Consider the following 15,759-nt stretch of genomic DNA (forward strand, 5'->3'; position numbering starts at 1 on the left):
AACGTGCAGCACGCAACAGTATGTGACAAACCACACAAATATTAACAAGTATATAAATGTGAGGTCTCAGAACCACCCTAAGTACAGCTGTATTAGGGCAGATAAAGAAAAGGGATAGATATACACTGACAGGTGAGAGAATAAAGTACAGTCAGCACTAGCATAAGTCACATATAATGCAGATATATACATATATACATAAACATGTCATATAATATACTGCACTATTACACTGCATTCAACTGCCCAGATTCAGTGTCTGGGAAGGCTACAGCGCTGTGTACACTGACCTGATGGTGAGGTACGCAGGGGGACTGGACTCACTGCCATCCTGAGAGATTTCTGCTGCACCACAGAGATAAAATGGCCGCTGGAGACCTCAGAGGAAGCGTGGCCCGCGGAGGAAGCAGCTCAGCGACGCCAGACTATGGATACTGAAAGGCGCGCTGAGCTGAGGGGAGGAGCCGCTGTAACAGGGAAGGCTGTCTCCCCTGGCCGGCTATTAACCCCCGGGACGCCGGCTCCCTGCACCGATCGTAAGTCCCTGGTGGTCTAGTGGACACACGGGGTATGGGGGGCCCGCCGTCACTGCCGGCGCCTCCGGTCTGTCCCCTGAGACCGGAGGCACAGGACTGCATTTGAAATGCGCGGATCACCGTGGATCCGGCAGCAGTCCTGGGCGCCCGCAGAGTCCGGCTAGTACAGACTCTGGGGTCCCGCTGAGATCCCCAGATCTGTACTGGCGTCTCAGCGCCAGCGGGGTGACGGAGCGGCAGCTTAGACGTCCTATGGACAGTCCGACGCTGCCGCTCTGAAGAGTCCAAAGTCCATGAAAAAACTTTGTCCCTAAAAAAATAAAATAAGCTTAGGGGCTGCTAATCAGCTCCCCCTGCGCTAACGGTGACCCGACTCCGGCCGGGCACCAACTTAAACTGAGGTGCCTCTGGCTTGGGGGTGGGGTTATAGGGAGAGTGGACCCAGTGCATCCTGGGAGCTAAAAGCTTTAACTGCGTGGTGCCCGGATTTGGTTCCCAACCTATACCCCAAGGTCAACCTTGTGGACCCCCTATGGACCCTGAAGTAGAAATGGGCGCAGTATAACGCTCCATCTCCTGGTCAGACATATCTGACCAAGCTTGGCGGAAATATCAAGCAGCGCTATACTGTTCCTGACTGATGCTAAGATTAGCTGCAGGGACCCATTTTCAGCGTATGCAACACACAGTTCCACTCAAAATATGGCAACGAGCAGCACGCAACAGTATGTGACAAACCTCACAAATATCAACAAGTATATAAATGTGAGGTCTCAGAACCACCCTAAGTACAGCTGTATTAGGGCAGATAAGGAAAGGGATAGATATACACTGACAGGTGAGAGAATAAAGTACAGACAGTCAGCACTAGCATTATGTCACATACCATGCAGATATATATACATATATACATAAACATGTCATATAATATACTGCACTATTACACTGCATGCAACTTACCCAGAGTCAGTGTCTGGGAAGGCTACAGCGCTGTGTACACTGACCTGATGGTGAGGTACGCAGGGGGACTGGGCTCACTGCCATCTCCGGAGATCTCTGCTGCACCACAGAGAAAATGGCCGCTGGAGACCTCAGAAGAAGCGCGGCCCGCGGAGGAAGCAGCTCAGCGACGCCAGACTATGGATACTGAAAGGCGCGCTGAGCTGAGGGGAGGAGCCGCTGTAACAGGGAAGGCTGTCTCCCCTGGCCGGCTATTAACCCCCGGGACGCCGGCTCCCTGCACCGAACACTAAGTCCCTGGTGGTCTAGTGGACACACGGGGTATGGGGGGCCCGCCGCCACTGCCGGCGCCTCCGGTCTCTGGGTCCCCAGAGACCGGAGGCACAGGACTGCATTTCAAATGCGCGGATCACCGCAAGCGGTGATCAGCGACCTTACCTGCTCCCCGTGGATCCGGCAGCAGTCCAGGGTGCCCGCAGAGTCCGGCTAGTACAGACTCTGGGGTCCCGCTGAGATCCCCAGATCTGTACTGGCGTCTCAGCGCCAGCGGGGTGACGGAGCGGCAGCTTAGACGTCCTATGGACAGTCTGACGCTGCCGCTCTGAAGAATCCAAAGGAAAAATAAAAAACTCTGTACTTTAGAAAAAATAAAGCTTAGGGGCTGCTAATCAGCCGGGCACCAACTTAAACTGAGGTGCCTCTGGCTTGGGGGTGGGGTTATAGGGAGAGTGGACCCAAGTGCATCCTGGGAGCTAAAAGCTTTAACTGCGTGGTGCCCGGATTTGGTTCCCAACCTATACCCCAAGGTCAACCCTGTGGACCCCCTATGGACCCTGAAGTAGAAAACCATACATAGTGTACACGTAATTATACTCATACATATTGTACACGTACACCAGCTGTAATAAGTCCTCCAATCAGAGTGAGGATAATTGGTTATACCAGATCATATACATATAACACAGTAACAATAAACCCAGAGATATAACAAGAGATATGGTAAGAACTTACCTTTGTTATCTCTGTTTCTACGAAGTCCATAGGGTCCACAGGGTTGACCTTGGGGGTATAGCTGGATCTGGATCCACGGGCACCACGCAGTTAAAGCTTTGCTGCTCCCAGGATGCACTTGGGTCCGTCCTCCTCTATACCCCGCCCCGGCCACAGGCACCTCAGTTGGTAAGCAGCTAAGGCCGGAGGAGGAGACTAAACAGAGAGAAGGAAGACTGGAACACACAAGAAACCATACTCACAGAAATGGGAGACGGAAAACCGGTGACCAGCCACACAGCCCATTTGAAGCCAGGTGCGTCAGGGCGGGCGCCCTGTGGACCCTATGGACTTCGTAGAAACAGAGATAACAAAGGTAAGTTCTTACCATATCTCTTGTTTTCTACTTCAGGGTCCATAGGGGGTCCACAGGGTTGACCTTGGGGATGTCCCAAAGCAGTTCAACTAAGGGCGGGGACGCTCCTGTGCTGAAAGGAGTACCCGGCGCCCAAAGGATGCATCCTGAGAGGCGAAGGTGTCAAACGCATAAAACCTAAAAAACGTCTGAATTGAAGACCAAGTAGCCGCCTTACACAGCTGAACAGCGGAGGCGCCACGTCTAGCAGCCCAAGAGGGACCCACAGAACGAGTGGAATGAGCCTTAACAGAGGCTGGCACAGTTAAACCCTCCTGCGCATAAGCCTCACAAATAACTGAACGAAGCCAACGGGCTATCGTTTGCTTGTTGGCAGGCCAACCCCTCTTGTGAAAACCAAAGAGGACAAACAAAGAATCCGACTTCCTAACCGAAGCAGTCCGGTCCACATAGATTCTAAGTGCCCGGACCACATCCAAGGAAGCCTCACCAGCCGAAAGATCAGGTGACTGAAAAGCTGGCACAACAAGTTCCTGATTAATGTGGAACTTTGAAACCACTTTGGGCAAAATCTCAGGACGCGTGCGGAGCACTGCCCTGTCCTGGTGAAAAATCAGAAAAGGAGGGCGACAGGAAAGCGCCCCCAATTCTGAAACCCTCCTGGCCGAAGCAATTGCCAGGAGAAAAATGGTCTTAAACGTCAGCCACTTGAGCTCCACCGACTCAAGCGGCTCAAAAGGAGGACCCTGCAAGACCCTCAGTACCACCGTCAAGTCCCACGGAGCCACCGGAGGCACGAAGGGAGGCTGGATCCTGAGAACACCTTGGAAAAAGGTGTGAACGTCTGGCAGTGTAGCAATCCGTCGCTGAAACCACACGGACAAAGCAGACACATGAACCTTCAGAGAGGCCAGGCGTAAGCCGAGGTCCAAACCCGATTGAAGAAATTCCAAGATTCTGGAAACCCGGAACACCTGCGGATCATAGTTTCTGGATTCACACCATTGAAAATAAGTGCGCCACACCCTGTGGTAAATCCGCGCGGAGGCAGGCTTGCGTGCCCTAAGCATGGTACCAATCACTGAACTGGAGAAACCCCTAGACCTCAAGACGGCTGTCTCAAGAGCCACGCCGTCAAAGACAGCCGACCCAGATCCGGGTAAAGGCAGGGCCCCTGAGACAACAGGTCCCGACGCTGAGGAAGAAGGTACGGAGCGTCGATGGAGAGGCACCTCAGATCGGAGTACCAAGGACGTCTGGGCCACGCCGGAGCCACCAGCACGAGCGTGCCGCCGTCCTGCTTGAATTTCCGCAGAACCCGAGGAAGTAAGGATATCGGAGGAAACAGATACGCCAGGTGAAACGTCCATTTCACCGACAGAGCGTCTACCAGACAGGCGCCTGCGTCTCTTGTCCTTGACCCGTAAACGGGCAACTTGTGATTGTGACGGGAGGCCATCAAGTCCAGCTCCGGCAGCCCCCACCTGTCCACGAGTAGCTGAAACACCTCTGGGTGAAGCGACCATTCCCCGGGATGCACATCGTGACGGCTGAGGAAGTCCGCCTCCCAATTGAGGACTCCGGGAATGAAGACTGCCGAGATCGCTGGAACATGACACTCCGCCCAAGCAAGAATGCGAGACACCTCCGACATTGCTGCCCGACTGCGAGTTCCCCCTTGGTGGTTGATGTACGCCACCGTGGTGGCGTTGTCGGACTGCACCTGAACCGCCCTTCCGTGAAGAGCGGGGCCGGACGACTGCAGGGCCCTGTACACAGCCCGCAGTTCCAGGATGTTGATGGGGAGAAGTGCTTCTTCCGCGGACCAACGACCTTGAAGCGATAATGAGCCGGTCACTACCCCCCAACCCCGAAGACTGGCATCCGTCGTGAGCAGGACCCAGTCCGGGATCCAAAAGGGGCGCCCCTCGACCAGATGCACCGTCTGAAGCCACCAAGCCAAAGACTGCCGAACCTCCGCGGACAACACCAGCATCTGAGAGCGGATCCGGTGAGGTAACCCGTTCCATTCCGATAGAATCAGCCCCTGCAGGGGCCGGGAATGGAACTGGGCAAATTCCACCATGTCGAATGTCGACACCATGGACCCCAGAACTCTCATAGCTGAATGGACCGACAGGCGGCAACTGCTCAGGCAACTGTGTATCCGCAGCTGCAGGGAGGAGACCTTCTCTGGAGTCAGGAAAATCCGCTGCTGACGAGAATCCAGCAGGGCTCCCAAATGAACCATCCGCTGTGATGGAATCAGGGAGGACTTCTTCCAGTTTATCAACCACCCGTGTGCTTGAAGACAAGCAATGGTCAGGTGGAGATGTCGAAGAAGCACCTCCGGGGAGCTCGCCAGCAGCAGAAGATCGTCCAGGTACGGCAACAGACGTAGACCCTGACCCCGAAGGTGGGCAGCCATAACCGCCATCACCTTGGTGAACACCCTCGGAGCCGTGGAAAGGCCAAAAGGCAACGCCCAAAATTGGTAGTGATGTTTCAGGATAGCAAACCTCAGATACCGCTGATGTGCCGGTGCTATGGGCACATGGAGATATGCGTCCTGGATATCGAGGGAGACCATATAATCCCCGGGTTCCATCGCCAGAATGATGGAACGTAACGTTTCCATCCTGAACCTGGGAACTCTGAGGTATCTGTTCAGAGACTTCAAATTCAGGATAGGGCGATGAGAACCATTGGGTTTCTGTACCAGAAACAGAGTAGAATAGTACCCCGTCCCGCGCTGAGACTGCGGAACGGGAACAATGACCCCTGCTTGTAGCAAGGATTCTATAGCTACCTGAATCTGACCAGCTTTGGTCTTGTCCAGAGAAGGACTCGTACAGAAAAACTGGTGGGGCGGCCTGAACCGAAAAGACAGGGCGTACCCCTGAGAGACTACTTCTCGAACCCAGGCATCCGTGGTGGTATTGTGCCAACACTGGGCGAATTGGAGAAGTCGGCCTCCCACTCTGGGGTCCCCCAGAGAGAGGCCCGTCCCATCAGGCAGCAGGCTTATCCTCCTGCTTGGAAGAAGGGCGCCGAGCACTCCATGCCTGCTTCTTGGGCTTGGGTGCGGCCTTGGTCGCCGAATGTCTCGGGAAGGACTGGCCCTTGGCCTTACCCTGAACCCGAAAGGACCGAAAGGCAGAGCTCCTCACCTTAGCCGGCGCAGAGGCCGAAGGGAGAAAAGCCGACTTGGACTTAGCCAAAGTATCCACTATTCTGTCCAAATCCGGACCAAATAGTAAATCACCATTAAAAGGCAAAGCCTCCAGACCCTTTTTTGAATCTGCATCAGCCCTCCAGGACCTCAGCCACAGGGAGCGCCGAGCAGATACCGCTGCAGCCGACACCCTAGAAGTGAGCAGGCTGGCATCCAAAGACGCTTCCCCAATATAGGAAGCTGCATCCCGCATCTGTCCCACTAACGCTCTCTGGATATCCGGAGCCTCATCAGGAAAGGTATCCTCCAAGGCATTGGCCCATGCCTCAATGGCTTTAGCCACCCAGGAGATAGCCATGGACGGGCGAGCCACCGCCCCGGAAAGAGAATAAATGGACTTTAAACAAGTCTCCACCTTCCTGTCCGTGGGATCCTTCAAAGAGGAGATAGACGGCAATGGCAACGTCGCGCTTTTGATCAAGCGGGTAACGTGGGAATCCACCGCCGGCGGAGTTTCCCATTTCCTGCAATGAGCTTCAGGAAAAGGATAGTTCGCCGCCAACCTTTTCTGTGGATGGAACCTCTTACTAGGTAATTGCCAGGCCGCCGCCATATGATCCGATAATTGATCAGACAGGGGGAACACAGTTGAGGTCACCTTGGCCTTTTTAAAATTAGGAAACTTCGACCTAGGAGCCGGCGCATCATCCTCAACATGTAGGATAGCCCGCACCGCCCTAACTAAGGCTGGAACATTAATGGAGGACTTAGCTTCCACCTCCTGCCCCATGACATCAGAGTCAGAGTCCTCATGGATTTCTCCATCATCTGAGGACACTTCCGAGTCCGACAACTGCGCAGCTAGTGAACTCACAACCGGACGTTTAGACACCCTTGGTGGCACATCCCCTTGCAACATAGACTGAAACGCCGAGGATGAAGCCGCCAGACTCTGTACGGAGCTGGATAGAACATCCACCCAAGGCGGAGGAGCCGTCGGAGCAACACTCTGCAAAGGCACTACAGACTGACACGTCCCTGGGGAAGACTGCACATACACAGGCAGTCCCGAGTAAGGACCCACAGTCTGGGCCCCGGGGGAAGACCGCAACATTTGTGGAACCCTCGGGGAATGGGAGATGGTGGGCTGCGGTAACGCCCTAGAAGGGACCGCTGATGGGACCGATAACCGGTCCGCAATAGACGCCAGCACCTGTGAAAACATCGCCCAAGGAGGGTCCTGTGATACAGGGGGGTTGGAGGGGCCCGGTACCAGCTGGCACCGCCCGCACAGACCATCCTGAGATAAGTCCTCCCCATCAACTCCAGCAGCACAGCGTCTGCAGGAAAATAACACAGGAGCCACAGAGCGCTCAGTCTCCTCATCAGACATGATACCGTAAATACACAAGAAATAGGTATCACCAGAGGAATTACGGTTTTAACACCCGCGCACTCACCAGTATGCGAAACAACAGCCCAGAAATGGTACTGTGTAGCACACAACAGTATGTGACTGACCCCACAAATACGTGTTTTATATATGTGAGGGTCTCAGAAAAACGCCCTTCCCCCACACACCTGCCGGGCCGTAGGAGAAGGAAAGGGATAGTTATAAGCTGACAGTAAGGAGAATAAGTCACAGACAGGCAGCACTAGCAATAGTCACATACAATGCAGAACAGTTATACTCACTGCACCTTCCGCTACAATCAACCGCCCAGATTCAGTGTCTGGGAGGGCTATAGCGCTGTGTACACTGTCCTTTAGCAGGGGAGAGGTACACAGGGGGACCGGTCCACTTGATACCGCCTGGGAGTCTGCGATGTGCCAGTAAAGATGGCCGCCGGAGACCTCAGAGGAGGAGTGGCCGAGAGATAAGAGCAGCTCAGCGACGCCAGACTGCTAGTTGAAAGGCGCGCTGAGCTGAGGGGAGGAGCCGCTAGACAGGGAAGGCTGCCTCCCCTGGCTAGCAATTAACCCCCGGGTTGCCGGTCCCGCTACCAGCCTGATACCCTGGTGGTCTAGCGGACACGCGGGGTATTCCTCAAATGAGGGGGAGCCCGCCGCCGCCGCTAGCGCCTCCGGTCTGTCCCCAGAGACCGGAGGCTCCTGACTGCATTAAAGTATCCGCGGCCGCCGCACGCGGCGACCCGCGGCTTACCTGATCCCCGTCGCGTCCGGCAGCAGTCAAGGGAGTCCCCAGAGCCCGGCTAGTACAGGCTCTGGGGTCCCGCCGCGATCCCCAGAGCTGTACTGGCGTCGCGGCGCCAGCGGGGAGAAGGAGCGGCAGCGTGGACGTCCTAAAGGACAGTCTGATGCTGCCGCTCTAAAAGTGTAAAAAAGTAGAAAAAAATAAAAAATGTCTCTTTTAAAATAAAGCTTAGGGGCTGCTCCTGCAGCCCCACTGCGACAGGGTGACCCGACTCCGGCCGGGCACCAACTAAAACTGAGGTGCCTGTGGCCGGGGCGGGGTATAGAGGAGGACGGACCCAAGTGCATCCTGGGAGCAGCAAAGCTTTAACTGCGTGGTGCCCGTGGATCCAGATCCAGCTATACCCCCAAGGTCAACCCTGTGGACCCCCTATGGACCCTGAAGTAGAAATCAGTGTAGCCAAAAATATGGAATGAACAAGTCATAAATAAATATATATATTGTAGATATCAGCAGGTAAAGTCCTGTAGCTGTATGATCAGAGCTCTCTATCGCTTGTATAAAGACAGAGATTCATTTCCCCTCACACCCAACACTACATAGAAAGTATCCAAGGCAGGAGATTATATATATATATATACACACACATACATACATACACACACATACATACACACGTGTATCACTGGGCCGTTTAGTCCGTGTTAGTATCCCAGCTCCTGCGTCACCATCAGGTAAGGTGCGTGTCTCAGCAGATGGAAAGTCCGCGCCGTGTCGGCACATGTCGGTAGTCCATCCTGGCAATGTCTGTGATACAACACGTCCCGCCTGTAATGGACCAGAGTGGAGCTGTACAGGCAGAGCAGGAGGATCCATTCAATAACCGCGCTGCGGGCTCAGACGGGCGATATAACCGATGCCAGGATACCTGCTCCGTGGGCACAGGGGGCACTAGTAGCTGCTGGGTGGATAAGTGTGTGGGTGGGGGGAGGTTTCACTAGCGACGCATTTTGGCCACAACTGTGGACTTTTTCAAGCTGAACAGGAATGTGGCGGTGACCCGTGGCAGGCGCGATTACTGAGTCCACGAACGCCGACATTGTATATATCAGATCCTCCATCTGCTGAGGCGCACAACTTACCTGCTGGTGGCACAGAAGCTGGGATACTAAAGCAGCGTGAAATACACGGTACCGTATAAGTACATATAATACACGGTACCGTGTAAGTACATATAATACACGGTACCGTATAAGTACATATAATACACGGTACCGTATAAGTACATATAATACACGGTACCGTATAAGTACATATAATACACGGTACCGTATAAGTACATATAATACACGGTACCGTATAAGTACATATAATACACGGTACCGTATAAGTACATATAATACACGGTACCGTATAAGTACATATAATACACGGTACCGTATAAGTACATATAATACACGGTACCGTATAAGTACATATAATACACGGTACCGTATAAGTACATAGAATATAAGGTACCGTGTAATTAACCTTACTCCGATTGGAGGACTTATTGCATATGCTTTGTGTGCACTATATAATAAATAAGTCTAATTATTTATCTTTTATTCCCTTTATGTCAACGCAGCGTCATCCTCTCTTCCTCAGCCTCGTCTGTTCTTGCTGGGAGTACTTACCTGAGACAGGTATCGAACCAGAGGCTCCATGATCAGAGTGTCCCCCGCAGTCACTGATCGCAGGTCTAATCGGGAGATCGTCTCATGAGAGAGCGTCTTCAGCAGGAGCTCCACCCCAGTAGACCCCAAAGGATTATGAGAAAGAGACAGAATCTTCAAGTGTATGGCACCTGAGAAGAATGATACATTTATTCATATGTAAAACCTCTATCACTGCGCCAGCCCCATATATTAACCAAGAAGGGTCCAAGAGATCAGGCTAGATCCAGCCTCGGTTTATTAGGGGCCCTGATAGCCGTCTAGCTAATGGCATAACATTCTCTGCAGTAATCACAAATTGTAACTTGCAGGTAATTCCTTATCTTCCAAATACTCCAAGGTAATTCCTTATCTTCCAAATACTCCATGGCAGCCATTACATTGGGATGTACCCAAGCAATATCCTGGGCAGTGTAATATATATACCACCGCCACATTGTCTGCATAAGGAACATGGATTCAGTGGCTGTTGGAGAGTCAGCAGCGGACAAGACATCTAATGATAGTGACTAGAAAAAGGTACACACGGCTGTCCATCCAGCGGCCCAGCCACTGCCCAATACTGGAACATTACTTTCCCTTGAAGCTGCAGATAGCAGAGTAAGTGTTTAGCATACGATTATTATTTGCGAGATTCAGACCAGTTACCATTCTCTCCACTTGTAGAAGCCCATATTGGTTTGTGAGTAGCTGAAAGACTTGTTGCTTTAGAGAGCACTCTCTGGAATCCCTGGAGTCTGGCTCAGACCATCTGTCAGTACATCTCCCTGTGGCATGGAGAGCAAACAGTGACTTTAGGTTTACTTCTGGCCAGAATATCAGAAGTATGGTTTGGCTCCTGGTGGCCGTTTGAGGAATATAAAGGCCACAAGTGTTCTGCTGTCTGTTAACATAGGCCAGAGGTTCCCAAATGCGGCCCTCAAGGCACCCCAACAGTTCAGGTTTTAGAGATATCCATGGTTGAGCACAGGTGGTTCAATCAAATTGACTGAAGTAATAATGAAGTCACCTGTGTTTAACCATGGATATCTCTAACACCTGAACTGTCGGGGAGCCGTGAGGACCGCGCGTTAGCAAACCTTTGCCAAATGCAATATATGGAGATGATTTCCATATTGGCTGCAGATGCATCTTCCCACTGCTCTCATTTCTGTATCTTCACCTTGTCCGCAGCCATTTCTGTGTGATTAGAATCCGTGGCTACATTTAGTCAGTCTGGGTGTAACATGGACCACGCTTGTGTTTTCATGACCAGCTGCTGCCACCAGATCAGATAGTGGGACGTTGGGATCCACAGAAGGCCCTTGTAGCTGTAACTGTGGCTAGCGCCATGCCATCTTACCCCGTGCCATCTTGCAGGGTGCCTTCTTGCCCTGTGCAGGACTTTTACAATGGATGAAAACTTTCCCAGTAATGTGAGACATTTCTTACGGCTGAGAGTCCGATTCATAGATTGGCGCTAATGCCCTCAATGTCTCCAAAGCTTACCTGGGCATAGGGACGCCTACTGCTGCCTTCACATATGCATCCTACGATGTACAACAGCATAAACATCAGGACCATGGTCTGATCTGCCTCAAACACTGCGTCTCTCCTGACACGCAGAGATTGCAATGGTTAATTTATTCACACACATGAAACTGAATTTAAATAATCGCGATGCGCCTGCCTATCCACTCCCCGTTACCTCCCCCAAATACTTTGTGAGTGAATCCCCTATGCGAGCATAACTGCAATGCAATCTCTGCCCAAGGGAAAACAATTGCTCGATCTCCGTAAATATCGGCACTGTGTAATCCTCGGAATCAGGTTCTGAATACGTATTGTGCCAGTTAATGTATATTCAAACATCTGTTACTTATTTGTACATACCATCAATCATTACTCCCAGAAACTTAAATCGCGGTGGAGGAATTTGTGAACTGATACCCAAATCACCTATCTGTCTGCAGAATCACTGGTGAGGTTCTGGTTTCTGATTTATCCATCACTGGGACGTTGTCCCAACATGGCCATAGAAATTACTTACTCTGCCATCAGTGTCGGCCCTGTGAAGGTTCGTGGGAGATGATGTCGGCAGATATGTGAGCTGGAGGTGTCGTCCTAGGATATAAATAGTAGCATCCAGAAGGTGGAACGATGTGAGAAAGTCGCTCATCGCTGACTGATGTGAGGGTTACTCATTCTATACACATCAATCGGGCAGTGATGGGTCTGCCAAGTTTCCCGAGCGTCAGCTCCTGAGGCCGCAGACTGTAGCGCCCAGGATTGCCATACCAGTCCTTGGATACGCAGCATGCTGGGGGTCCCCGGGATACTACAGAGAATGATAACCCTTGAATCCTTAAGAAAATCAAACTACCTGCCTGCCTAACAGACCATCCCAGAGGGCATCTATTAAAACTCTCTGATTCTACCCATCATATCTATAATGGGCTCCGACCCGTAGTAATGGCTGCCATGGAGTATGGAAAAGAAAGATTTCATTTTCAACCTAAAATCCCATCATCACCCCAAGCATCACTTGCAGGGTCCACAGTTAGGGGCAGTTAGGTATGCCACATGAGACAGATGCACCGATGGTTTCAGGGAGGGAGAGACATCTAGAGTAGGGGCATGGAATGAGCATGAGGGGAGTGACTGCAAAGTGCCCGGAGAGAGTGCCCAGGCCCCAGGAGTACGGGACATTCTATAGACAGTTGAATGATGAGGGCGAAGGTGTATATGTGATGGGGCTGTACGGGAGGAGTCATTAGATGAAAGCAGGGCAGGTGCAGAGGAGCCACATTCTATCATCTGACCTCTGAAGGCATCAGCCAGTAGAAGACGATACTGTTGAACAAACTTGGTGGAGAGCTGGCAGGCCTGCAGGTGCAAGGTGGTCAGCACAGGGCAGTGGTGGAGCAGGGAAGCCAGAGGTTGCGATAACCCATCCCCCAGAGGGTTCATGCTCAGGTCCAGTTCCTCAAGATTCTAGAGTGGCAGAAAACTATTAGCTTTACTAGCTAAACCTCAAATAAAGTCAGGTGAGTAACTTCTGTATTCAGTGTCTCACCGTAAAAGCTTTATTATCGGGCATAACGGATGCCGGAACCAGCTTCTTGATGCCTTCATGGGTCAGCCGGTTGCAAGACAGCTTGAGGTGGGTTAAGTTGGGCATGGTGCCCAGCATCCCCAGAAGCTCTTCCACCTCTAGATCCCCCAACAGGTTACCGTTCAGATGCAGCTGGCGCAGAGAGGACTGGAGTTTCAGTGCTCGTATTAATGGACAGAGGTCTCGGGCTTTCAGGGACAGGCGGCACAAGGACATCAATGGGCTCATCTCCTGCTGCTCCAGGGCCCTGAGCACCAAGCGGTTCTCCTCTGCAAGACATACAGAGGATCACAGGAGGGCAGGAAGAGGCCGGGCTCGTGCCATATCTATGTATTGGGTAGAATCATACCTACGACAAGGCTCTGGCAGGCCTTCCTGTATCGATCAGTGAGGGGTGGCAGGTCCCATGAGGTCACCTCAGCCAGAACCTGAGAAAAACAACCATAAAAACTATTGTGTGTTACCAGGATGAGAGTTGGTTAATTCAGGGAGATCGGGACAAGCAGGCAAGGCCTTAGAGAACGCCGTGAACTGACCTCCTCATTGCTCTGTAGAACATGAAGAATTAGGTCCTGTGGGGCCAACAGGGCTCCTTCTTTCTTCAGAGTGAGGCGAGGCAGCAGACCACAGCTCTGGTAATACCGCTGCGAGGCCTGCTCAGCCAGCCAGGAGACTTCTTTGGTGTCTGCGTCACTGGGTGGAGGAGAGAGTGTTACAGCCATGAAACCAACCAACCTTCTCTCTGCATACAGAACATCCATGAGAAACGTTCTGCAGGCAGCACTTAGCCAGTCCCCGGGATAGATCAGAGGATACATAATGGTGGATAGCGCAGACCAGCCACATGGTAGTCGTTATAACTCACTCGTAGAGAGGTGACACCTGGGGAAGGTTTATGGACTGAACACGTACCTGTGGGGGATTGGAATAAGGAAGATGTTGTCCTGAACTCGGACCCGCACTCTAATTGGTGGAGGCAGAGAGGCACTCATAGTCACTGTCGGAGCCTAGAAGGGAATAGGGAATAAGAGATTATAGAGCTCTGCCAAGAGTTGGCCGAGACTATGAGAGGACATTGTATGAAGCGGACACATCCAGCTGTGCATCACTACATTCACGGTCTAGTAAGAACGGACTCCGCACTCTGCATCAGACGAGGGACTCTCCCATACACCTCATGCAAAGAGCAGTCCGACTATAAGCCGATCTTGCAGAGCGATCCCCTCCGAATGACTAACCTGAAGTTTAGCAGGAATAAAGGAGCCACCACTGTCTATGGTATTATTCAGTGCTCTGTCCAGGACACGCGGGATACCCACATTGCTTTGCCCACCACCCTTTGTACGCCCCACCACAGCTCGGTCTACAATCTGCGTCAGCTTGGTCTGACGGGAGCGTTTCCGGGATAGCGTCACGGTGCGAGGTGCTGGCCTCTCTCTCCACAGTGGAAGTTCCTCAGACAACTCATCCTCTGTTTCTTCCACCTCTTCAATGTCAAAGTTGGTGGGGGACCTGCGACCCCTTTTCTTTAAACGTGACTCCTCCTTTAAGTCATCCTCCAGCCAGTCATCGCCCAGATACTCCTCTGGGGCCACCAGCGCCCCTTTGGGTACCGTGTCCTCAGACATGCTCTCTTGCTGTGCCAAGGATTGACTGAGTAGACGAGATTTGGCACTACCCAGACCATGGATTGCTTTCTGGTATGCTTCCATGCCGCCCTTGGAAAGTCTGGTGTGATGCACAGAGGTAAAGAGTGAATCAGACACAGCCGGTATTTCTCTAGCAGCCTCAGAACCCGATGGCGAACGCGGAGCTCTCAATCGGGGCCTCTTTTTAACCGGTTTCAGAGGAGTCAGAAGCTGTTCAGGGTTGTCCTCTGGAATGGATCCCTCTCTGCTGATTTGGGTGCTGGCCAGGAGTGGCGGAGACCCATGAAAAGTAATATGATGATCCTCCTCTCCCTCTTCTAGACCCTGCAGGTTCTTGGGTAGCGATGCCCCTGCCTTGTCCTTCTGATGCTGCTTCCTGGAAGAACGGAAAGGGTCTGCGCTGGGCGGCTGAGAGCCCTCGGCATCAAACAGGTCACTGTCCTGAAGGTCTGGAGTCAGTTGTAGGACAGGAGCAACTAGAAGGAAAACACGTGACATTTACTCAGGATTAACTAGAGAGCCTACCCTAAGCCTCTGACTGCACAATAACTCAGGATAAAAGCAGAAAAAAAAAACAAACAAGTAACTTTGCACTAGGATAAAACCAGGCTGCACACAATGCCGGGGGGCAGATGTAATGAGAATGAGAGCTACACACAGTGCAAGGATAAAGCCATCCAGCATTTGTGGGCTACATGCAGAAGCAGACAGTATTTACCCCACATGCGCAGAAGTAAATGTATTTGGCCCCCTTGTATAATGCCTAATAAGCCATTCGGAGATCTCCCAGAATGCACTGCTCCCAGCTCACAACCAGCCCCTATAGCGCTGTACTCCTGCCTAATACGCTATTCAGAGATCACCCAGCATGCACTGCTCCCAGCTCACAACCAGCCCCTATAGCGCTGTACTCCTGCCTAATACGCTATTCAGAGATCACCCAGCATGCACTGCTCCCAGCTCACAACCAGCCTCTATAGCGCTGTACTCCTGCCTAATACGCTATTCAGAGATCACCCAGCATGCACTGCTCCCAGCTCACAACCAGCCCCTATAGCGCTGTACTCCTGCCTAATACACCATTCAGAGATCTCCCAGCATGCACTGCT

The 15,759-nt window shown here is 52.1% G+C and overlaps 1 protein-coding gene across 1 annotated transcript in view; it reads right to left on the bottom strand.

Moving 5' to 3' along the window:
• Positions 1-15,759, bottom strand: part of TONSL (tonsoku like, DNA repair protein) — a 210,435-nt gene that overhangs the window by 26,687 nt on the left and 167,989 nt on the right. Inside the window, exons 17-23 of the mRNA XM_088462520.1 lie at positions 14,240-15,126; positions 13,914-14,008; positions 13,538-13,694; positions 13,351-13,429; positions 12,963-13,270; positions 12,709-12,880; positions 9,869-10,038 (exon numbers count right to left, since the gene is read on the bottom strand). Of these exons, the coding sequence (XP_088318646.1) occupies positions 9,869-10,038; positions 12,709-12,880; positions 12,963-13,270; positions 13,351-13,429; positions 13,538-13,694; positions 13,914-14,008; positions 14,240-15,126 (1,868 nt within the window). The remainder of the gene's footprint in view (positions 1-9,868; positions 10,039-12,708; positions 12,881-12,962; positions 13,271-13,350; positions 13,430-13,537; positions 13,695-13,913; positions 14,009-14,239; positions 15,127-15,759) is intronic.

Source organism: Taudactylus pleione, unplaced genomic scaffold (genome assembly GCF_031769625.1).
Source record: "Taudactylus pleione unplaced genomic scaffold, aTauple2 ptg001259l, whole genome shotgun sequence".
In the NCBI taxonomy this organism is placed as follows: domain Eukaryota; kingdom Metazoa; phylum Chordata; class Amphibia; order Anura; family Myobatrachidae; genus Taudactylus; species Taudactylus pleione.